General features: G+C 42.9%; 1 protein-coding gene across 2 annotated transcripts in view; it reads right to left on the reverse strand.

Annotated features, from left to right (window-relative positions):
* Positions 1–23,294, reverse strand: part of snd1 (staphylococcal nuclease and tudor domain containing 1) — a 112,645-nt gene extending 89,351 nt beyond the window's left edge. Inside the window, exons 1-11 of one of the 2 annotated variants that reach the window (XM_061806064.1) lie at positions 23,070–23,291; positions 20,705–20,854; positions 19,685–19,805; positions 19,453–19,534; positions 17,759–17,919; positions 16,716–16,807; positions 16,120–16,278; positions 15,935–16,041; positions 14,899–14,989; positions 10,444–10,548; positions 3,794–3,895 (exon numbers count right to left, since the gene is read on the reverse strand). In XM_061806064.1, the coding sequence (XP_061662048.1) occupies positions 3,794–3,895; positions 10,444–10,548; positions 14,899–14,989; positions 15,935–16,041; positions 16,120–16,278; positions 16,716–16,807; positions 17,759–17,919; positions 19,453–19,534; positions 19,685–19,805; positions 20,705–20,854; positions 23,070–23,144 (1,245 nt within the window). In that variant the 5' untranslated portion in view covers positions 23,145–23,291. Of the gene's footprint in view, positions 1–3,793; positions 3,896–10,443; positions 10,549–14,898; positions 14,990–15,934; positions 16,042–16,119; positions 16,279–16,715; positions 16,808–17,758; positions 17,920–19,452; positions 19,535–19,684; positions 19,806–20,704; positions 20,855–23,069 lie in introns of both variants that reach the window. The other variant, XM_061806065.1, reaches the window with a different exon arrangement.
* Positions 23,295–24,105: the final 811 nt, after the last annotated feature.

The following is a 24,105-nucleotide window of genomic DNA, read 5'->3' on the forward strand; positions in this document are numbered from 1 at the left end:
TGATCGGGAAATAGTTTTGAAGTGCCACATATGCTGAACTCTATTTTTATTTAAACCACAAACAACATGGTGCCATTGTTGAGGAAAAAGTGAATTCTTCTGAACTCAGTTGCTATATTAATACAAAGAGAAGAAGCGGGCGAAATATAAAAGTTGATGAACTTGTGCATTTCAGTGATGGACTTGCTACACCTCACATAAAACTATAAATATATTTAAGTGCGCGATACACCTGCTGAAGCTTGCTTGAATCTGGAAAATTATGTTTTTGTCAGCATGGCTCTTTCGCACGGTTACGTTGCAACGAGATTGAAATTTTCTGGCAGTTGAGATGATATAAGGAATTCTGCTCTGTTTGCGGCAGGTCTTAATGGATGACCACTGCTTTATCTACCATTTCTGAAAGGCCACCACGGGTGTAGTAGCAGCAAAGGTAACCAAGAAAAGTGTCATTAGAACCTGAGAGCAGAAAGTGGAACTGAAGTCTTTTATAACAGTAATATAACTATATGATGAATTCACTTTACATGTGAGAAATCAGAACAAAGTGGTCCACTTTGAGGGTTCCACCATGTTATAAAGCTGTGCTTTTTAGTCACCCCCCCCCCCCAATCACTCAAAATACACAAATGATCTTCAAAAATCACACCTTGCTGAAATGAAAATTGAATATGCAAATGATACATTACTGATAAGAGATGAAAAATCACCGGGATTTTCTTACAGGGATGACAAATAGCAGCTTTAATGGCGAGCGAGCAGCGCTTTATTCGACCGAAGCGAAGTCACGCGGCGTCATGGCTTTGAGCTTTAGCGCGCTGCTCCTCGTGCTTTAACGCGGAGTAACGTCCTGGAGGGTTTGGTGGAGCTTGTTTTTCCCAGTGCTGCATTCTGATGTTAGCACAGGGAATGCAACGAATGTGGGAAACGTGCCAAGTCAACCTTGTGACTGGACAAGATGTTGTGCCTACTGTACATTGTGCACCTGGGAAGGTGACTCACGTTGTGCACGAAGAGGTCAAAGCTAATTATCTTTGTCTATAAAAATAGATTTGAACGCAGAGCTGGTCTCTGTCTACTAATTCTTCTCCACTAGGCTTAGCGCTTCGGAGACGGCGCGACAGCAAGTGGGTCGGCTAAACTCCCCGAAACGCAAAGCGGTGCGCTTTTGCACCCACCTCCGCCCGACAAAACTCCCAAGTAGGTCAAGGTAGCGCAGATGAACATGAAAGCCTCCGGGGGTTAAGTCGTTACGCTGGAAAATAAACACGCTCCCAAAAGCGGGCGAGTGATGGTTTAATCCAAACTAATTCTTTCCTGGTTTGCCAAGGCCACCGAGGAGACTGCCACCTTCAAAATGTCTTTTTTTTTTCCCCCCCACTTGAATTTAAAAACAGATTTGTTTTGGCTGCTTGTTTTGCAGGGTTTTTGAGAGCAAATGCACTACCTTGGGCCATACAAACACTTGGAAACAGCTTCATTTGCGCAAGTATTTTTTTCCATATACAAATTCTAAAAACCCTCGTTTTGGCTGCTGGTTTACACTAACACCAATACAGTGACAAAGACACCAAAAACTTGCAACGATTTGGAAATGTATCACTATTTCCCCCCATGCAAACAATGGAAAACAAAGGGTAAACTTAAAGGTACAATGTTACATTAAAAATCTGGGAGTTTTTATTAATGATGGTTTTATTGTTCCTCACCACGCAGCTTTAGTAAGCCCTTGTTTACGTTACATTTTTTTTCTTAATGGCAAACCAAAATGTTGATTTTATATGGAAGCGTATTCCTGCCACACGAAAAACAAAGGTTGCTATCACGTTATAACGATGTGTTTCACGTTATAATGTGGATGTTTCAACTTATAACATGATGTGTTTCACGTTACGTGGTTAATTCATTCATCATCGAATCATTCATCCGTTTCCATTATAACATGAAACATATCAAGGTAAAACCTAATAAGTTCTATGTTATAACCTGAAAAGTTGGTGTCAACTTGTTGCCACCATGTGGTCACTCACGTCCTTCGAACGTGGCCTACAGGAAGACACAGCTAGAAGTGGACTCTCATTAAGTGTTGCACAAAACATGGATTTGGTGAGCTTTCTACGGCGTCGTGGTGTACCCGAAGATTGCCTCTTACGCATGGAGCAAGAACATGCAGTAATGTACTAGAACCGGAAGTAATTGCTTTTTAGAGGGCGGGATGAAGAGGGGTGAAAATTTATTTATCATTTTCTACATTATAAAGTGAAATGAATCTACGCTATGACATGAAATGAATCACGTTATAATGTAGAACATATCACGTTATAACATGAAAGTTTCACATTTTATAACATGAGATGAAATACGTTAAAACGTGAAACTTTTCACATTGTAACATGAAACATTCATATTATAATGTGAAACATCAGGTTATTACGTGATAGCGACTTTTTTTGGTGTGGCTGCAATACATTTCCGTAATTTTACAATAATGGCCCTTTAGAGAACATAAAAGCAGCTTTGTTAAAAACAAACCGCCATAAAGTTGGAAGCTTTTCGAAATGATCTTTTTCTTTCCATACGCCTTCAAGTTTATACAATAGACATTTTAGTGGACAAAACGCCAACTTTTAAAAATAGATTTCTAAAGGGATGTTCGTGGGAGTTCTTAAAAAAACTGGCATATGCGTACAATGTTAAAAATTGAATGTTTAATGTCTCAGACAATGAGCTTATGTGCCCAGAGCACTTTAAACGATTGATTTAGCATCACATGGAAATGAAGCGCTTTCCAATTAAACAACACTATTTAAAAAAATAAATAAATAAAAAAAGACACTCAAAGGGAATTTGTCTTCAGCCTTTTCGAAATGGATGGTGCTTTCGCAGTGCTTTTTTGTGTTTACGTCCGTGTACAGTAGACACCGCTCACTGGAGCGACACGTAGTGTCAGGTTGCATTGTGTTTTCACACCTTTAAAAGCAAATTAGTTATTCTCAACCCACACATGCATTCATTATCCCACCCGCCCCCCATCCTCCAACACAGTGACTATGAAAAAGTGTTCTTGTTTCACATGCTCAAAGCTATCTTGCAGCTCCATTTTAATGAGGGCGATTCAAAAAGAAGAGATGAGAAGATTGAATTTGATATGAATGATCAAAGTTAACTAAGACTGCAGTTTAGGAAAGGTTAATGGTAGCAGCGCTATGCGGTCGGTGTAGCAATGCTGTTCAAACAACAGTGGCTGCGTATGCAGCGCACTCAAGTGCTCTTTACCTCAGCAGCGGCGGCGGCGTGCTGGTGAGTAAATGATGGCGGCCCCCAGAGGTATACGAACCCGGCAGATCAATAGACACAAAGGGTCCAAATCAACACTGCTTGTTTAAAAGCGTGCGCCCGAGCCAATGGCGAGATCCATGGCTTCCGCTGCGCTCCGACTACTTACCATTTACACAAAAGTGATGAGACTTTCAGACTTGGAAAAGGAGCGCTGTGAGTCACTGTTTGGGGTAAATGTGTTGTCTATGATTTGAAAAGATAAAATGGAAAAAAAAAAAAAAAAAAAAAATCCACCAAATTGGGCTGTGAGCAACATGGTTTCTCAAACTGCGGTGTGAGTGGCTTCCCGGGTCGTGCGCCAGACTCAAAGTGGTCTAATAATTCCACATTTACAGACAATAACGGTGCATGAAATAGGGGAAATTGTTTGGTTGGACACCAAGTCTGAAGCTAAAACTTGTCTGGAGAGGGTGGGGCAGCATGTATGGTGCTACAAAGACCTTGAAAAAGTCACCTTTTTCCCGATGAGCTTCTTCCTGAGGAACTCCCGGGCTTCGAACATGTAGGGGATGTCGTAGAGTGGCCGGAACCGCTTGTCTTTGTCCTTGTTCTTCTCCTGAATTGGGTGGGAGGTCGGGGGGGTGGGGGGGGGTGGGGTTCATGAATGAAGAGAAAATAGAGAATAATAAGAACAAATAATAAGCTCAGTACGCACGATGCTGCGCACAACAACTTGCCACAAAACATTCGCCCACGCTCTGACACAGGCACCGCAAATAGAACCCATTTGCATTGAAAAGGAGGCCGAGGTTCGACGCGTATGACAAACGTGGATTTGGTGACAGGTGCTTTTATTTGGAGAGGCAAGATTAAAAAAAAAAGAAAAAGAAAAGAAAAAAATGACAGTGCAGTTGGAGAATGAAAGAAGAGCTGACAATGAATACTTGATGGACAACTTTTTTTTTTTTTAACATTTTTTTGCTAAAGAACTCTGCTATTGTTTTGTTCTTGTGCATGCATCGCCTGAATGAACACACAAGCCTTTGAAAAATGATTCATTTCAGTTAGTTTCGTTCACGTGGGAGCAGCGTATGCAATATTATGCAGATTCCCACTTAGGATTTGAAGAACTCTCTTTCATGTCTCGAAAAGAACGTAATGATGAGCTCTGCCAATGAAGTGTAGTACTGAGCTGCATCAGCTCATTTGTTTGCAACTTCGTGTCTCCAGTTATCTTCCGAGGGTAATAATTTCACTTTGATTCATGTTTATGCCTTACTTCTATTAGAGTTTAATGAAAAGACAAATAGATTAGAGATGAATAAATCAATTTTATCCTCTGGATTAAAACTGGCTATGACCAGACTTTTAATCTTTTCTAGATTTGCATATTTGTCATTGTAAAGATTCAATAATATATTTACATGGTTTTTTTTTACATTACTTTCAACACATGATAATCAACACTACGAATTGGCATTCATAATGTCAAAGCAAATTGAAACCCTATTTGATCCATACTTGCAAAAGTGTCAAACAACTATAACAAATGCTATAATTTGAGATTTTTAAATGTATTTCTTGCTGCTTCGTGTTTGTATTTTTGGGATCCATAAATACATTTCAGCAATTAATGTTCCTGGGTCAGGTGGATCCAAAGAGGTTTACTGATCTGATAAAGTTCAAAATGAAAACATTCCAATTAACAGTGTTTTTGTCTTTTCTTTCACTATTTTACTCAGCATTTTGATAACTAGTCATTACTACATTATCGCTCATGGATTATGATTCAGTGAGGATAATACACAAAGAGAATACATTTATTTTTGATTCATTGAAAAGGGTCAATTTGACCAGGCAGCGACAACTGGTTGGTTGATCAAAGGATAATTGCATCACTGGAAGCTCTCCACGCTACGCTAGCAATGGACAATTTCTTTTTCAGGCAGGAGATTTAATTACAGCCTTCCAGATGACCAAGTGCATCCTGAGGGGTGCTGTACACTGAGAACTCCCAAAAAAAAATAAAAAAAAAAAAAAAAAAGGCTAACTTCAACACAGAAGTTGAAACGATAGAGGGATGGGAGGGGGAGAAAAAAAATCATTTCTGGACTAATAAGCTGTTTCGCAGCGGAAAGGCTGCCGTGTCACCGAGGGCTGTAAATGTCAGCACTCTGAGCCAATTAGGCGCAGGGAGCCATAGAGGGGCGGGTGGAGGGGGATGACAAAAGGTAGCACTTCTCCATCTTTTAGAAGGTTAATGGTGAGCGGTTTGCAAAAAGGTGGGGGGGAGGGGCGGAGTTGGAGCATGGAAAAAAACATGTCTTCATTCTAGTAACCAGTTTATCTCCCATGTTACCTTTTTTTTTATACACGTATGAAATAAAACTACATACAAGTCACTTAAAAAAAAAAAAAAAAAAAAAAAAAAAAAAAAACTTTCAGCCAAACAAACTTAATTCAACAACTAAAAAGACAAATAGAAAATATCTGCACAACTAATCAGCGGTACTGCTGTATTGATTGACAACTTGTTTGGGGCAATTATGTTTTGAGTTGCATTTATCCGTTCCAGTAAAAAAAAAAAAAAAAAAAAAAAAAAAAAAAGGAAAGGAAGCAGTCACAAACGCATACTTGGAGCAGACCAGGAAAGACACTTTTGAGCAATGAGTCACATGCTGCTTCACCCAAGACAGTTAGAACCCCCACCCAATCAAAAAAAAAAAAAAAAAAAAAAAATCCTTGCTGCCTCTGACAGCGAGCGGAGATGGGAGATAAAAGTGACAACGGTGGCGTGGTGAAATTACTGTGACAAGACTAAGTCTGAGCCCATCACCCGCAAACTGCGCTAATGCTGCCCGGGGAAGGAGAGGGAAGGCTGGCAGGGGGGAGGGCGGCGGGGGCAGGGGCGGCGCCGTGGCTTGTGTGTCTCAAAGCGTGACCCAGTAACAGCAGTTTGCGCTGCCTGTCCTGCGGGGGAAGCTCTCGTTCTATTTGGGGTAAATTCCCTTCGTCCCAAATTAGCCGCCACTGCTCGGGAATGGTCTTTGACTCGCGCGGAGAGGCATGACGCTGGCTGGATGCTTCAGCTGCGAATGTGCGCAAGCTTTCTGAACGTCGGGTGGGCGGCATGACTCGGGAAGGATTGACGTTGGGAGAATAATGCACCCTTTGTACTTTTTTTTTGGCCACCGTCTTTACTTTTAAGCCATTTTGGCCGCATTGAATGGATATGTGGGATTTTCCAATAAGTTCCACAAATGGCAATAAAAAAAAAAAATCCCATTGAAAAACATTCTTGGATCCAGGATTTATCTTTACAAAAAAAAAAAAAAGTTTCCGTTAAGGTTGAAACATGCGAACCGTCTCATCCATAAACAACCACTGCATTTTCAGTTACTGCTAACATGCAGTGGCAAGGGAAGGGCAACAACAAGAAAAGAAAAAAAAATTGCACCAGTGACTCAAGACTTGGGCAGCCCCCCCCCCCAAACCCCCCCCCCCCCTCCTGTGTCATCAGTCCAAAATTAAGGGGTCAAGACATGTCACGCCAGGCTGAGGGTGCGCTTTGGGCGCACACATGTCGTGGCAGGATGCTTGGATTCGGAGGGACGGAAGTGTGGAAGGGGAAATGGGGCAAAAATAGAACTAAAGCACGCATGTTAAATTGGTTGAGTAGCTTTGCATTTTATTATCCAGAACGGAAATATTGCACGGTCAGCAATTACATCTGCCAAGGAGATTTTGCCTGCTATGGATTTCCACTTTTTTTGTTGTTGTTGTTGATGATACAAGCATATTCACAATGGAATTCAGGCATTATTCCAAAAATACTGAAATATAGACACTTTGAATGAGACTTGTATGTTTTCCTGCATGCTTCCAATCAGATTTGATCAAATTCAAGACTTCTTTAAATGTGACATTATGCACCAAAACCTGAAGACAGCTGTATCTGTTATTTTTATATGACCTATAAAATACAAAGCCATGTTGCTGTAATTTTTGAGTCATTTAATTCATGCAAAATAAGCCCTCTCAGACCCTCCTGAGTTAATTGCACAAAAAATGTGGCACTTTTAAAACGATAAAGTACATTTTAAAGGCTAATTGAGGTCTTTGTTTTAGATGAAGGATAGGTTTAGATTCTGCTTCCAGGTGACATGTCATGTTTAAGCCTTGGTGATGTGGTCTACAAGATACAGTTGTCAAAAACATGAGGGTTTGGACTGGTTGGTAGAATATGAACACTGTACAACGACGCATTACATCCTTAACCCTATTTAAAAAGCTTCATGGGTACAAAAAAAAAAAAAAAAACCCGCATGTAAGCGAGTGGGCACGAGCTCACAATGAGTCACTTCTGTAGCACTGACGTCCCTCTTTACTCAGTTTTTTTTTTTTTTTTTTTTTAAACTCTGTTGCTATGAGCATAAGTCCTGGAACCAAAATAGGGGTAAGCGGCAAAAGAGGGAAGCAGCAGTGGACAAAAAAAACCTTCCAGCTGGTAAGCTGGAAATGACTGCACCAGAGCAGTAATAGTGAAAGGAAACATGACTGTTACAACCATGTGGTCGTCTCATAACAATTACTGTAATCATCACAGGATGGAGGGTGGAGGAGAGGGTGGTGGAAGCGGGAGGAAGGGGCGGGGTGGGGTGGGGGCTTTAAAAGGAAGCAAAAGGCGAGGTCGGAGGGGCTGTCACACTTCATCAGTGCACCGCGAACATAGCGTTTGGCCTCGCTAACCCCGTTAAAGTACACAAAGCACATAACCACGCTTGTGGAACGCTCAGAAGTTTACAGGAAAAAAAATTGCAGAGTGCAGACCTCTACTAGAGCAAATTGTTCATGAATAACAAAAAAATGTCCCCCCCCCCATGTTAGTTTTTGTTGGAATGAGGTAAGCCTGCAGACGCAGGTCCAGGAACAATTTAAATCGTGTCATGGAAGGTGCGAGTAAAATGCTGCGAGGTACTGCATGTTTGTCTATTGTGCACGAAGGCTGTTATCAAGAACCATGGCAGTCATATTGTATTATTACCGTATGTATGCATCACTGGCATACATAGGTGAACAAATTATTTATAATGAATACATTTTCAGTCAAATTAAGTGACGTTTGATAACTTCCTAAGGCACACCTCTCACGGGAACACTTGTTCGGAATCACTGATTCAGATTATATGACACTTAGCGTACATTGGCAGTGCTTGACAGAACAAGACCGTTTTTTTTTTTTCTGTATTGTACAAGGTGGTGATTATGATAACTGGTGAGAGGTGCAATCACACAACAAGTACAGTACACTGCCTGCTTCAATTTTCCTGGGTGAAAATATCCCCGTTGCGAGTCAAACGGCGCGTCTCGGGTTTCCGTCCGTCTTCCTGTGCCAGCTCGCTGGCGACGGCCTACGCTGTGTCAAAACGTTGTCGACCGGCTGTCTGGCTGAGAAACGCACCTGCTGTGACCTCTCGCTCAACTCTGCCCCGCAGGCGAGAGTCCGTCAGCGCGGTGGAAAACGAGGCTAACGGGCCAGACAAGTGTTGACTTCTGCGAGGATACCACGCTTTTTAGATCATGTCGGGGCTTGGAATGGATACCAGTGGCAATGTGAAGCAGAATCAACAACGTACATGTGAAATATTTCAATGTCACTAAAAAGCAGGGAACGTTCAGATCGCTCTCGTCGACCGAGGGCTACCGAGCCACCATGTCTCTGCGCTGCTACCATGGCGACGACAAGCAGAGCCAGCCAGACGGCAGGCGGGCAATCATTGCTAACAAAGCTCAACCTGCTGGATACCAATGAACAATTTGACCAAAAAAAAATAAAAAAAGTCTCACCAACTATTACGGCAACCACCCTCGAGCAATCCTAAATGAATTTCTCGAACCATGCTTCAAACAACGAGGAGGAGAGGGACCCATGTTGACAGTGGTACCTTTACTTCTTCTGGGCAGTAAGCGGGGCCACTTTTGGAAGTTCCATCGTAACTTGAGAACGTTATTAGCAACGTGTCGAACAAAAACTGTCATCAGAGACTAACATAAGGTGCAATGTTGTGACTCACTGGAATGGCTTTCATTTGCAGAGAGGCACGTACAAATAAATAAGCCCACACTATTGTTTTTATTGGCAGGGGACATTTCAATATTTTATTGCTGGGCTTTTTATTGATATACTAATTTATTTATTTCGCCAATGCGGCCTGGATACAAAGGAGCAGGTTGCCATGCGAGGTAACCAAGCAGTGTGCGTGGTTTTAATCTTAAGCGTCGCCTCGCTCTCTGCAATGCTGCAAACTCTGGGCATGTGCCAGCGGCGTCTAGAGGGGTGCCACTGAGTGGTCACGGACAGTTCCCACGGTCATTTTGACAAGGTTGTCGGGACGCATGGAACACTCACCATTAACCCTCCTGTTATGAGTCTCATTTGTTTACGAGGTGCGGCAAATATGCTCGTGTTTGTTCATCATAATAGAATTCATCCATCCATTTTGCGAGCCACTTATCCTCACAAGGGTGGCGGGGAGTGCCGGAGCCTATCCCAGCTGTCGACGGGCAGGAGGCGGGGTACACCCCGAAGTGGTTGCCAGCCGATCGCAGGGCACGTCGAGACAAACAGCCGCACTCACAATCACAGCTAGGGGCAATTTAGAGTGTCCGATTAATGTTGCCCGTCTTTGGGACGCAGGAGGAAACCGGAGTGCCTGGAGAAAACCCACGCAGCCACGGGGAGAACATGCAAATGCGGGGCCAGGATTGAACCCGAGACCTCAGAACTGTGAGGACAACGTGCCACCCTCAAGAAAGAATTAATTGAAAAAATATATACATACATACACACAACGGTATTTCCAGTCATTTCAGTGTGGAAAGAGGATTTGCTATAGGACTGTTTGGAGCTTCAACCATAGTCACGAAATGAATAAAACTTCATCTAATGGCACCGATGACTGTATATTTCAAATAAATGCAAGGAAAAGAACGGAATTTTTTATTTAAAAAAAAAAAAGATTTGTAAACTTCACAATCAATTTATCCTGCAACACAAGATTGAAAACTTCCCTAACAGTTCTAAAAATGAATAAAATTCAAGTCTACTGGCCGTCATAAGTCGTTAGCATGTATTTTCTGTGTTTGACGTGCGTTCTTCCTTACCTCGCCCTCGATCCTGGGGGGCCGGATGCTGGACAGGTGGATGGTCTTGTACTCGCCAGAGTTTAACTTGACCACCATTGCGTCGGCATTGACCACTTGCATCACCTGAGAAGGGCGCAGAATAAGGAAGAGGATTCAAATAAAACACAGCAAGTGATTTGGAAGGGGTGGGTACGCGACAGCGTCTTCAAGTCACTGAGGTTTGGAGGACGGCGTGGGGATGTAGCGCGATCCGGAGAGGAGACGAGAGTTAAAACACAAAAAGTTTCAAAGATCATCTTACAGAGCGTTACAATGCTGTTGTAACCCCAAAGCGGACGGCCATAATTCACGGAAACATCCGTGAGTTTAGCCGAGGACACCATTGTGTCTCCTCCTGAAATACGTTACTGGCTCGTCCTTCTTGTGTTTGGGGGGCAGATTGAGACTTAAAAGTCCCATCATTATCCGGCATAGCAAATTTTGAAATATTCATGTCCGAATACGTAGATATGTTTTGCCCTTTTGCACAAACCCAAGTGAGGTTTAATGTCCTGAAAAAAAGAATCTGTAACCTAATATCTTTGGACGCTAACTCCGGACCATGATTCCCCCCCCCCCCCCAACTCAATTAAAATACAAAATGGCTCCATTTTGTTACACTTTGTGAACGGTAGGGTCGACTACGGCGTTCAAGAATATTATTTTACTCTCCATCTATCTTACTACTCGCGCGCCACATTAGCATAGCCCACCACACGGGGACTGTGCCGCCCGGTGACTAAATAACTTGAGTCACTCGAGTCTGCCGGGGAAAATTATGCAAATCTCCTGAGATGAAAAGTCATCATTTAAAGTCATGGACACCAAAGAAGGGGGGGGGGGGTAAAAACAGAGTTCTTAAAAAAAAAAAAAAAAAAGACAAAGGTTAGCCCGTGACAGAAATGAAGGAATCAACCATGTGACGCTTACAGTACGTTTCCAAGTGGCGTCAACAAAGTGAATTTGTGAATGTAGCAGAATAATCAAACTATCTTCTTATAAGGCGAGTGGGCAGACATTTGCATACACAGAGTACAATATTAAAAGTCTCTTTAAAATGTTTTCTTTTTATACCTTTCTTTTTTTACTGGATGTGTGCGATTTTGTCATGTCTCTCCTTAGTGTGAAATAAGAGGCTTTATGATACTAACCATTTTTTTTCCCCCCCCTAGGTTATTTGACAAAGTCATCTTGATCATGTATAACCCATTTTCATCATCACAATCTCAATTATGGAACATCTCACCTTTTTCAGTGCTATCTCAAAGGCACCTTGTGGTCATAATGATGCAGGTATATGGTTGGAGGGGTGGGGGGGGGGTGTCGTATGTATTGTGTATTTTTGTGTTTGTGTGTGTGGCTGGAAAAAAAAAAAAACCACAGGCTCAACAGGAGGCTCATTTTTCCCCTCAGATAAACAAGGCCAACAGCTAGCTGCGAGCAGGAATTAGCCTGGGCCCATGAGTAGGTAACGCGTCACATGCTTATCAGCGAGCCTACGCGAGGTCACTGCGTGGCCCGCACACGTAAATAAGGCATTTAGCGGCTAATTGGGAAAGGAGGGGCGGCGGTGGGGAAACGGATCAACGCCCGGAATAGCGGGAGCAAAGATGGAGGATGTCACCATGTCATCTGATATGACAAAGACGAAAAGAGGGGTAGGAGGGGGGTGTGGGGTGGGAGTAGACAGAGTGTGACTCATGGTCCCAGTCGTGAGTTTCCACAGGTGGCACTCTACTGCCACCCTCTGGTCGCTGTCGTGTCAGACATCTGCAGTGGCCAAGATCTGTCACAGTGCAGCGAGAAGGTGCCTTTAACCCACAGCGCCGAGTGAGGACGAGGGAAAGCGAGACTTGCTCATCTCTGGCAGCGTTTCCATCAAAACTGCCCTGAGAGGTGGCTTGTCGCAGGGAAAAAAAAAAATAAAAAAAAAATATATATATATATATATATATATATATATATATATATAAAGAGTTTATGATGCCTTAGTTAAACAACCGGTATGTTTTGAGGATTTCTTTTTGCCTGCAGCGTCACAGAAAAATATTGCAAGTAAATAGTGAGAATGAGGTGAGAGACAGGCAAAAAGGCAGATAAATAGTTTTACTCGTCATATTTACTTGTATAGTTCTGCCTCAAGTTGTCCCCCCCCCCCAAGAAAAGGTGTCGAGACGAAGGCATATTTTCTTCATCCTCTATGAAGTGACCAATACTAGAACACTTTCCTGGGTCAGTCACAGCAGTCATGAAACTGTCGTTTGTACATGTCTACGTGAATTATACTGCCACCGGGTGCCCAAGTAACGCACACCAGAGGGAGCTGCAATGGCATAATCGCAAAGCATCAACTGTTTAATATTTTATATTCCATTTAAGTATTACATCTATAAGTGTTCAAAGGGTGAACGTGCTTACTGTATTCTTTCATTATACTCGTTAAAATTTGTAACATTGCCTGGGCAGTGAATAAATGTTATAGGGGAAACAAAATAAGGCAGGTGTAGTCTCCCCAGCAATGAAAGGTAAGTAAAAAGGCTTTTACGCCACATCATTTTCACTCTATCACTTTTTTTTTTTTTTTTACTGGGGGCAAGAAAGGTAGGACTATTGGGACACAGCCTACATCCAGTCCCAAATAAAAAAAAAAAAAAAAATGAAAATGAAGAGGCATCAGCAAGATTGACTCGTGGGGATTGGACCTTCTCTGCCATGCTATCTAACCATCAGTCAGGTAATAGGGAGTGAAAAATACACGGCGCAGAGATGGATGGACGGACGGACATGCAGAACGATCCATGTGCACCAGGGACAGACGGTGCATATTTATATACATTTGAATGTTTATTAAGTTCAGTGTGTATCACGCCTCTCCCCCAGAGGCAGCAGGGGGAGGCTCCAGCACACCTACAATTCTAATGAAAATAAGCAGTATGGAAAATGAGCGAATTATTTAAATATTACAATAAATTCCAAAATTATTTGACAAAATGGAATTTAGTGATGAAAAGCCCTCTTTCAAACCAAAAGGTTTTTTTTAAACAAAAAAAATGCTATTTAAAAAATGAATAAATTCATTTTACAAAATATTTGTTCAGTGAAAAATATTTTAAACTATTGAAAAAAGTACTTTGACGAAAAAAAAAAAAAAAAAAAAAAAAAAAAAAATCACTGAATAATTTCACAAGCATTGCTATTAAGATTTTTTTTTAAGACATGCAGGGCAAACAAAGCAAATGAGTTTGTTTTTTTTAGTGGCAAGCTAAACAGGTTTTCCCCATTTCTTTTCCTCCTGCCAAATGTTGCCTGGCACTTCCCAATCCCTCTTTTTTTTTTTTTTTTTTAAAGATCTGAGAGACAATATAAATGTTTCATTCTCTCTTTTTGTGTGCATTCATTAAGCCTGCTCCCTCGATCGCCAGCTTTTATGTAAGCCTCAGGCAACCCGTGAATTTAATCAAGACAGTTAAAAAAAAAAAAGTCTGTAGGGAGAACTCTGGGGATGTTTAATATTTTTCTCCTCTATTGCTTGAGGAAAATGAAGCCGGTAAAGGCATTAATGGGGCTGAAACGATGCAGAAATGTATATATTATCTTACACCAACCATCCTGTCCATCTGCTGCCATTTAAGCAAATATATGCTGACAAGTATGAGGGTGTGTACTTGCATTGAGGACACTTTCGTCTCCCCCCTCCAACGCAACGGCCAATAACCTCCAAAGCTAATATGTGCTTGGCTTTTAGCAGCATGAGGCAGCAATTTGGGGCCTAATTGGACGAGAGACCCTCTCAAGGTGCCCGTCAAGCTTTGTTTATTGGGAGAGAAGTGTCAAGAGACAAAATTGGGGTCAGCATTTATTCAGTTTTACCTTTGGGCTGCTTCTAAAAGATATCAAGGCTCCCGTTTGAAACACTGCGGCAGATTTTAGGAGGGGATGAGGAAGTGAGAGGAATGCAAACTTCAAGGCCTCAACCTGTCCAGATACGTGTCCGAGCAGAGTGAAATAAGTCAACACTTGGGTTACATACGTTTGAGTGGGCCTTTTTCATTAAAAATCGAGAGCAGATGGAAGCCCAATACCCACGAACAGAAATTTGTGAGCAGATTAATTATGTCTCGTCAGCTCTTTTTTTTTTTTGCATCACTGATGACTCCTAGACCTTTGAAGCGGAAATTGGGAAGATGACATTTCCAATTTTTTACTTTAAATCGGCACAGGTACAGTTTTTATTGGGCATAGCTGGATTTTTGTTTTCTTTTTTTAAAATAGCGATTTGGCATGATTGTTGTGTTGATGCTGGTGTGTCCCAACTCCCAACGATGGAGTTTGGTAGGCTCCGGCAAGATGAACTTTTATTTTTTTGTTTTTAAAGTAGCAGTTCTGGAGATGAGAGGATTCCAGCAGAAAGCGCTGAAATAGTAAATGCCTCACCTTGGCCACAAACTGTCTGTCCTTCAGGTCCAAATTGGCTGTGGGTGCCACGTAGTCCTTCCAGATGCGTACTTTACGCTCTTTAGCGGATCTGGACGCACAACAGAAGCATGTAAGAGGGTGGACATGAGGAAAAAATGGCTGGAAATGCTCAGTTAATGGAGAAATGCACTGAACCCGATGACTGCTTGTCAGGTCATTAAATCATTCACAGCCAGCTGCTTTGGAGCCGTTCAACTGACTTTGAGACACATCCCGTATTTTCCGCACTATAAGACGCGCCTAAAAGCCTTTAATTTTTCTCCAAAGCAGACGGTGTGCCTTATAATCCGGTGCACCTTATATATGAAAAAAGTCTTAAAATAGGCCATTTATTGAAGGTGTGCCTTATAATGCAGTGCGCCTTATAGTGCGGAAAATACGGTATATTGTGTTCTGAGACGATATGAGCATCAGAGTAAACAAAAGAATACACTGGTCGAGTGAGAACTGCCTATAATTGTCTAACTTGCGTCTTTTCCTTCATAACCAACATGACAAGCAGAAATTCCCCATCGAATCTTCTACTCAAACTGTGCTGATCTCAAATCCACAGAAATGTAATGCTGCCATCTACACGGCTTAGTTTGTCATTACAATGCTTAACAAACCTGAATTTCACAGACAACTTGGGTGAGGCATATCCGTTGAAAAACATGCCAGACAATTATGTCTCATGAACCGTTGATTGGATGGTTTTTTTCGGTTTATCCCTTTCGGGGTCGCCACAGCGTGTCATCTCAGATGAACGCACATATATGTTTGGCACAATTTTTACGCCGGATGCCCTTCCTGACGCAACCCTTCTCAGGGTAGTGGAGGCCCCAGTGGGATATGAACCCACAACCCCTGGTTTACCAAACCCGTGCTCTAACCACTGAGCTACGGGGCCTCCACCTCTCATAAACCGTTGATTAAAAATTCCAATACCAGCGAATACTTAAAACGTTACACCCTTAAAATCTTTCACAAAGTGCCCTAATATTGTTTTTAATACCGTTCAGCGGCTCGCAGTTTCTCAGCGCCTTGCGTGTAAACGGCCATGGACCAGTCGACGCAACGGGCAAAGCCTTCCTTCAGCAGCAATTCAGTGATGTTGCCATTCTGCAGGGGGGGGGAGACAGCAAAATGAGTGCGAATGCATCGCCATCTAGGCACCACCACGTGTCCTCATCTCTTTACCGGGTGCATGATGGTTCCCAAGATGATCTGGTTGGGGCAACTCTCCAGGATGATCTGCACGTCGCGCTGCAGCAGCCGAGACTCGGTGAAGAACTTGGCCTCGGCAGCAAAGGGCTCGGGCGACTCTGTGCCGTCTGCTTCCCGCTTGAATGTTGGACACTGTGAGAACCACAAAAAAAAAAAATTGGGTTTTTTTTTTGGTTTTTTTATTTGCTTTCCCAGTCTTTGCAGTGCTCCTCACAACCGTTGGATCTGGGGAGATAAATGACGATGACAAGCCTTTTCAGCGGCGAGCCAGTAAAGTAATATCACATCTTCAAGTGGCAGAGTGGTGATATTGTCTCAAGTGGTCATGGTTTAGTTTAAAAAAAAAAAAAAAAAAAAAAAAAAGCATCTCCTAAATAATGACATTTATAGGGAAATGCTGCTAAGGGGATATAACACAGGCTCTAGAAGAGAGACAAACGTGCAAAAGAAGTCTGCAGTTCCCCTTGTATTGTTTTTTTTTTTTTTTTTAAACAAATTGATCTTCCCATAAAAAGCCTCAAACTAGCATATTTTTTTTTTCCCAGTGAAGTACATTTGTAAGGAGTTACCTTGATTCCAGAAAGCATAACCGTCACCAGGTAGTAGTCGGGCAGCAGCAGGGCACGCACGACACTGCCGTCACGCACGTGCTCGATGATGGCTGGCGGGGCGAGAGGACAGCGTGAGGGTTACAAGTTGTCATTATTATTATTTTAATTTTTTGGGAGATTAGGAAACTCATCAATTCAAAACAAATGAAGTATAAATTGAATATAATAAAATGTATAGCAAAAGTTAAAACAAGTTTATTTTAAAAAACATTACAACTTAAAAATAAATTTGAAAATACAAAGAAAATAACTTATTTAAAAAAAAAAAAAATTAATGATAAAAAAAAAATAATACCGAGACCGCATTAGGTCATAATTCTCAAAGTAGAGAGCAGAATCTCTTTTGGTACACCAAATAGTCAGTCTTGATACAGTTCAGTTGTATTTAACTTTTTAGTACAGTTTATTTTTATTAATATTAAGAAAAAGCAATGAAAATAAAAATAGATTTTCTACACATAGGTAACTATGAAAATGACTGCAATATATAACTAAAAACAATTCACCACTTGTGTGAGGTTTGGTGGAAATATAATAAATACATGAAATCTAATAAAGATAAATCAATTTGACAAAATAACTACTGCTTTAAAAAAAAAAAAAAAAAAAAAAAAAAAAAAAAAAAAAACCTGTGCCAGATTTGTGTCATAAAAGTTCATGTCTTTTCCTCTGCCTCATGTTGGCATGCATTGAAAGGCTTGCAGGATGAGCGTCACCTGTGTGAAAGTCAATTTGTTCTTCAACGGCACCTCAACATCTTTGCGACGGAAAAAAATAAAAAGGCAACGAAGAGGCTCTTTTCTTGCTCATTAGCTGGCCGGCTCGCAGGCCGGTGAAATGAGTTGAGTGGCTCTTAACGGCAAACGAGCGCAACGTTACACCTCTGAAGGTTGATCTAGCGGCCACCATTCCGTGACACCACCCCTCCCCTCCCCTCCCCTCTAAAGTGGATCTTCTGAGTCGCACAACCTGAGAAAATGCCGGCGTGCTGCTTTGTATACCGTTGATGGGCTTCTGGTGCAGGGAGTCCACAAAGTTGCGTGGGTTCTCGATGGTGTACTTGAGGTTGCGGATGGTGTGCGCTCCGCCGCCTTCGCTCCACATCCCCTTCTTGGACGCTTTGGCGTGGTCCTCACTCTCGCACAGTCTGGCCTGGTCCGGACTGGAAGACGAAACGTGCAAATAGTGTGACATCGTGTGTGGCGCTCGCAATGCATTTCAGACACACTGTGAGGGATTAGCAACAGAAAACTATAACATGACACACGGAATTAAAACATACATACACACTATATATATATATATATATATATATATATATATATATATACACATACATACATATATACACATACATACATATATACATACACATATATATATATATATATATATACACACACACACGTACACAAAATTCGGAAATTATTAAAATTACAATACAAAAAAATATGACAGAACAGAAAATGGAAAAAGTAAAATCCATTAGAATTTATAAATTGAATTAAAAAACACAAAAATGAAATATCACAAAATGCTAACAATACACAAAAGAAAAAAAATGTAAAAAAATAATTTTAATATTTAAACTAAAAATATAAAATAATTCTGAAATGTTATAAAGACAAAATAAAATTGAAATAAAAAGGAAAAAGGTGGCCAGGTGATGAAAACATCTGCCTCACAGTTCCGAGGACCGGGGCTCAAATCCCAGCCCAGCTTGTGTGGCGTTTGCATGTTCTCCCTGCGCCTGTGTGGTGATTTGCCTCTTTTACGAGGATCGAAATGTCTCTTGTTCTTTGTTCTTGTTAGTTTGTTTGTTCTTTGTTCTGAATGTCGTAGCCAGGCGGCACCGACTGCCAGAAACAAATTCCTTGTGTGTTGTTACATTCCAGTCCATTAAAGCTGATCCTGATACTAATCGCTTCCAACGAACAAACATTTCCGACAAAAGATTTGAAAAATAAAATACAACTCAGGGGCAGATACTAAGTTGAGAACAAAGTCAACATGGTGCAGCCCATTTGTCATTAACACCTTACACTTTCAGCCTTTCCAACTACGCTGCCTCAATCGTGCTACTAATCACAATGCCTAAAATGGGCCATTTACATGTACAGGGCGCTCTAAAATCCCAAATGACCAGTGACCACTTCCTCTGAAATGGCAGTTATCTTGTAAACACGTCTGCCTCCACCATCCAACGCCATCTTCCTAATCTTAATTATCCTCCCATTACCATCAGCGGACAAAGTCACACCGGATAATAGCTCGTGGAGGCACTGGGGGGGAAACTAAGTAAGTGCTTTTTGTGTGTTTAGTCGCAAAGGTCATGTGACTGAAGGTCTATTTGAGGAGGACGGAATAAGCCCAATTAGCTTTGAATGGCAGTTCACTGCTGCCACCGTGTGGACCGGGGAGGTACTACCCTCAGTCGCAACTATGCATAGCATTTTCACAAAGTCAGCATTTGTTATAGTGGACCGCTTGACTGAATTTTCAAATCTCCCATGGGCACAGGGCGTTCTTCTACAGTCCGCACCCAGCGAACACGCTAATTACATAGCAGAGAAGCCGGTGTCACACGCGGTTCCGAAAAACAAAACAAAAACAAAAAAAAGTACTGCCGGTTCTCTTTCTGTACTTTCACGAGCCTACCACAAATGGCGGCTTTACGCGAGTAGAAACATCTTACTTGTTGCCTCTGATTCCTTCCCGCCGTACCGTGGCGAGGCCCTCTTTCACCAGCGACTCGGCGATGTTCTCGCCCGTTGTGTCTGCGCAACAGAGGGAAAAAAAAGTCAGGAAGAATGTTGAAATATCACTGCATAGTTTAATATGACTATGAAAGCGCATTTTTGACTGTCGCTCTCCTGTGGGTTCGGTGGTGTCTGGAATTTTGCCAGAAGCACAGCGGGCGTACTGACCTTTTCCCAGGTAGACCATGCCATACTCGCGGCCCTGCGGGGTCTTGATCTCCACGGTGAAGCACACCTCTTTGCCAATCAGCTTTTTCCGCAGGAACTCTCTAGTTTGAAAGGCCCACGGCTGGGGACCAGAAATGGGGGGGGGGGGGAAATCGGATGATTACACAAATGGGGAACGGAACGTGTCCGACTGCTCAGCGCAATTTCAATTATACGCGTGTATTATATAATATACAGATGGCAACGTGACAAACGGGTAGCTGAAAAAGGAGCGGCTAAGAGGAGTCAACAAACAGCCCTGATAGTGTATTTTTCTTTTATTTCATAATCAAAGGGTGAGAAGTGCTACTTTATTTCAGTTTAATCGTAACACGGTTCAGTCATTTGTTTTACTTCAAAGTGGTTTTCATTTGTCTTGTGCTTCTTTTTTGGTTTAATTGGACAGTAATTTTACTTTATTTTTTTGATTACCATGCAGTAGTTTTGCTTTTTTTCTTCCCTCCATTCTGTTCTAATGTATGCACATCATTTAAGTTTATTTACGCAGTGACTTTGCTTTCATATTTACATTTCAGTGTTCTTAAGATAATTTCGGTTTGACTTTAAGTAGAGTTTAGATTTATAATATAGTTCTATAGTACTTTAGATGAATAATACAGTCAAAGTTACATTTAGTACATAGATTCATTTCATCATCAAGGTTCTACTTTTATATTATTAGACAGCAGAGTTCACATTTAACAGTTTTTTCATTTTAGTTTTATTATTCGATGCTTTATTAGCGCTCTTTTACTTAACTGTAGTTTTATTGTTGAAGAGATTTCACATTTATTGTGCAAATGTTTGCTTTGAAGAGGGAAGAACTGGGAAGTCAACTGGCGTGGTTGACGACAATTAGTTCAACAGACAAGTGTTGCGGCGTCAACTCTTCCTGAAAACATTGCCTGCCACACCCCGAATAGGATTGTTGCCTTAACATGCATATAAACAAATATGCACACAACAACAACAACAACACACCTCGTCGGGCGTGTCCTTGGTGTCGGGCTGGCTCTGGGCAGCTCGCCGGGCCAATGCGCCGGCTCGGATGTTGCTGAGGTTGATTTGTCGCTCCGGTGGCGGGCCGCCACGAGGCTGACCACGCACGATGATGGCGCACCCGGACAGGACCTGGAGGAAAAACGCAAAAATAATAATTAACATCCATCCATCCATCCATCCATCTTTTACCACTTCTCCGGGTCAGGTCACGGGGGCAGTAGCTTTAGCAGGGATACCCAGACTTCCCCAATTCATCCAGCTGTTCCGGAGGGATCCAGAGGTATTCCCGGGCCAGACTAGAAACAAACTCTCTTCATCTTGTCTTGGGTCATGCCTGGGGTCTCCTTCCGGTGGGACCTGCCCGGAACACCTCACTGGTGCCCGGGAGGTATCCAGATCAGACGACCCAGCCACCTCATCTGGCTCCTCTCAATGCGGAGGAGCAGCGGCTCAAAATTGAGGCCCTCCTGGGTGACCGAGCTTCTCATCCTATCTCCAAGGGAGAACCCGGTGTGACAGTCTGAGCACTCCCCTGTGCTGAAAAGTCTCCTTGTGGATTAATGCGCATGCGTTACTAACAGGGGAACTCTGGGTACGTAGCGGACGTTTACTGGGAAATCACCTGGTCTCATAGTGGGAGCTAACATACGTTATAACCTAACCCTAACCTTAAAACAAAAGTTGATTAAAAAAAAAAAAAGATATACACGTATATGTACGTTTGCTGCGTTCGTCCACAGCGAACGTGAACGCTCGGCGACAAGCAAGCAAGTTAACAAAATATACGCGCATGTGCATTAATCACAAGGAGACTTTTCAGCACCGGGAGCGCTCAGAGCATCACACCGGACACCTTGCGGAGGAACTTCATTTCGGCCGCTTGTATCCGGGATCTTATTCTTCCGGTCATGACCCACAGCACGTGTAGGGACGTAGATCGACTGGTAAATTGAGCGCTTCGCCTTTCGACTTAGGTCCCACTTTACCACAACGGCCCGATACAAACTCCGCACCACTGCAGACGCTTCACCCTCCCGCTCCATTCTTCCCTCACTCATGAAAAAGAACCCAAGGAACTTGAACTCCTCCACTTGGGTCAGGATCACATCCACGACCCGGCCAGAGAGGGCACGCCACCCTTTTCCAACCGAGATTCGGAGGTGCTGATTCTCATCTCAGCCGCTTGCCAACGTGGGCAATGACTAATAATAACCATTCATCCAGCCATCGCTTATCTTCACAAGGGTTGCGGGGAGTGCTGGAGCCTATCCCAGGTGTCAACGGGCAGGAGGCAGGGTACACCCTGAACTAATTCCCAGCCAATCGCAGGGCACACAGAGACAGACAACAGTCGCGCTCACAATTACACCTACGGTTAATTTAGAGTGTCCAATTAATGTTGCATGTTTTTTGGAATGTGGGAGGAAACTAGATTGCCCGGAGAAAACCCACGCAGGCACAGGGAGAACATGCAAACTCCACACAGGCCGGTCTGGGATTGAACCCGGGACAACAGAACCGTGAGGCCAACACTTTACCAGCAGATCCACCGTGCCGCCTAATAACCGTTCAAATAATTGTCATGTAGTGTTAAGACAGTGAAGTGATAAAATGGAGACAGAGCTCTCAATTCCAGTCCACTGACATGGTGAGAACTCTGGCCATAACCAGAGCTTTTCGAGGCATTAAAAAAAAAAAAAAAAAAAAAAAAAAAATGCATGCATGATGGTGATGGGGGCTCGAAAACTCAGGTAGCTGCTACGTGTCAATCTAGTGGATGGCGGGGAACACCAACAAAAACAGAACCTTCGTCAAAATATGAAAATGATTCTTCTAAAAAGTCGAACACTTCACTTTTTAACAACTAACGTGGTTGTCTTAAAACAATTCTAAAGTTCAAAGTTCACCGTGTGTCGTTCAGCCCCCCGAGCTAGCCACCAGTTAGCTGGGAAATCTCACATCTGTCGGAACGAGCACGCAACAAGTTCGCTTTATTTGATCCATTTTTATTTCTTTATTTTGCTTTTAAAAGCCAACTCGGCGGCAGGCGAACTTGCCTGTCACTCGCCACGTCGCGCGTCCGGCAAGTTTAAAAATCACTTCACGCGTGTTTTAAAACGTCACTTGGCTGCAGTGAGCGCATATTCGCTGATGGTTCCAGCGCACACCGGGTGACACACTTGACAACACCTCCGGCGAATTCGCAATTTGATCGCCGAACTCGTGGCTGGATCCCGACCGCGATTGCACCGGAGTATCCGAGTCGCAGAAGCTAGCTAGCTAGCTAGCTAACTAACTAACTAGCCCCCACACATGAGGGTTGAGGGGGGGGCTCTTGTCTTACCATCTTAACTATCCCTCTCTGGAGCCCAGCGGAGGGAGCCGAGGAAGTCTGAGCAGGAGCCGAAACGGATGCCATGTCCACCAGTCTAGAAGTTTGCGTGTCGCCGTAAGAGAGAGAGGGGTAAAAGGGACCTGGGACCCTGGAGGAGAAACTGCTCTACAGAAAGCCAAGAGAAAAAGGCTGCGGGCTGGTCAACACACACGTTGTACCGGAAGCACACCGTGTCCACACGCTCAGTACGTCATTTAGCTTCGCGGCTGACTTCCGCTCGGGAATGAATGCGAGTGAACGGGGCAAACTTGAGCCCGCCTGGCGAGTCCGCAGAAACACTTCCGAGTCAGTGCGTGAGACACGTCAGCATAGCGTTCGCCGTTGGATTACATTGTATTTTTGTTTACAAACAGAATGGTGTTTTTTAATTTGCTGTCCATTTTTTATCAATATTATTTACAATGTCATTTTTTTTAGTAACGAATTTTATTTTGTTTGTGTGTGACGTATGGGGTGTGGAGTCGTGATTGACAGCTGCCTCAGGGCTCCCGTTCATGCTGCCTTCAAGTAGCGTAGGTATCGAGAGCGCTGTTTTGTTTTGTTCGCAATATGATACGCTGCGGCGACCCCGAAAGGGACAAGCCGAAAGGAAAACAACAACAACATCTTCATTGATCCGCTGCTTATCAGATGGAGCCTATCCCGCCTGACTACGGGCAAGAGGGGGTGTACACCCTGGACTGGTCGCCAGTCAATCGCAGGGCACACAAAAACAAACGAGAAAATTTCGAGTGCCCCTCAATCAACCTGGAAGGCTTGTTTTGGGGATGTAAGTGAGTTCCTTTCGGTTTGTCCCTTTCGGGGTCGCCACAGCGTGTCACCTCAGATGAACGCACATATATGTTTAGCACAATTTTTACGCCGGATGCCGCCCACGTAGGGATGGGGACAACAATTAAATTCCACGGAGGCGATGTCGGGATTTGAACTCGAGTCCTCAGAACTGTGAAGGCTGATATAATCTCTCTCTCTCTCTGGTATAAAA

Source organism: Syngnathoides biaculeatus, chromosome 20 (assembly GCF_019802595.1).
Source record: "Syngnathoides biaculeatus isolate LvHL_M chromosome 20, ASM1980259v1, whole genome shotgun sequence".
Classification (NCBI taxonomy): domain Eukaryota; kingdom Metazoa; phylum Chordata; class Actinopteri; order Syngnathiformes; family Syngnathidae; genus Syngnathoides; species Syngnathoides biaculeatus.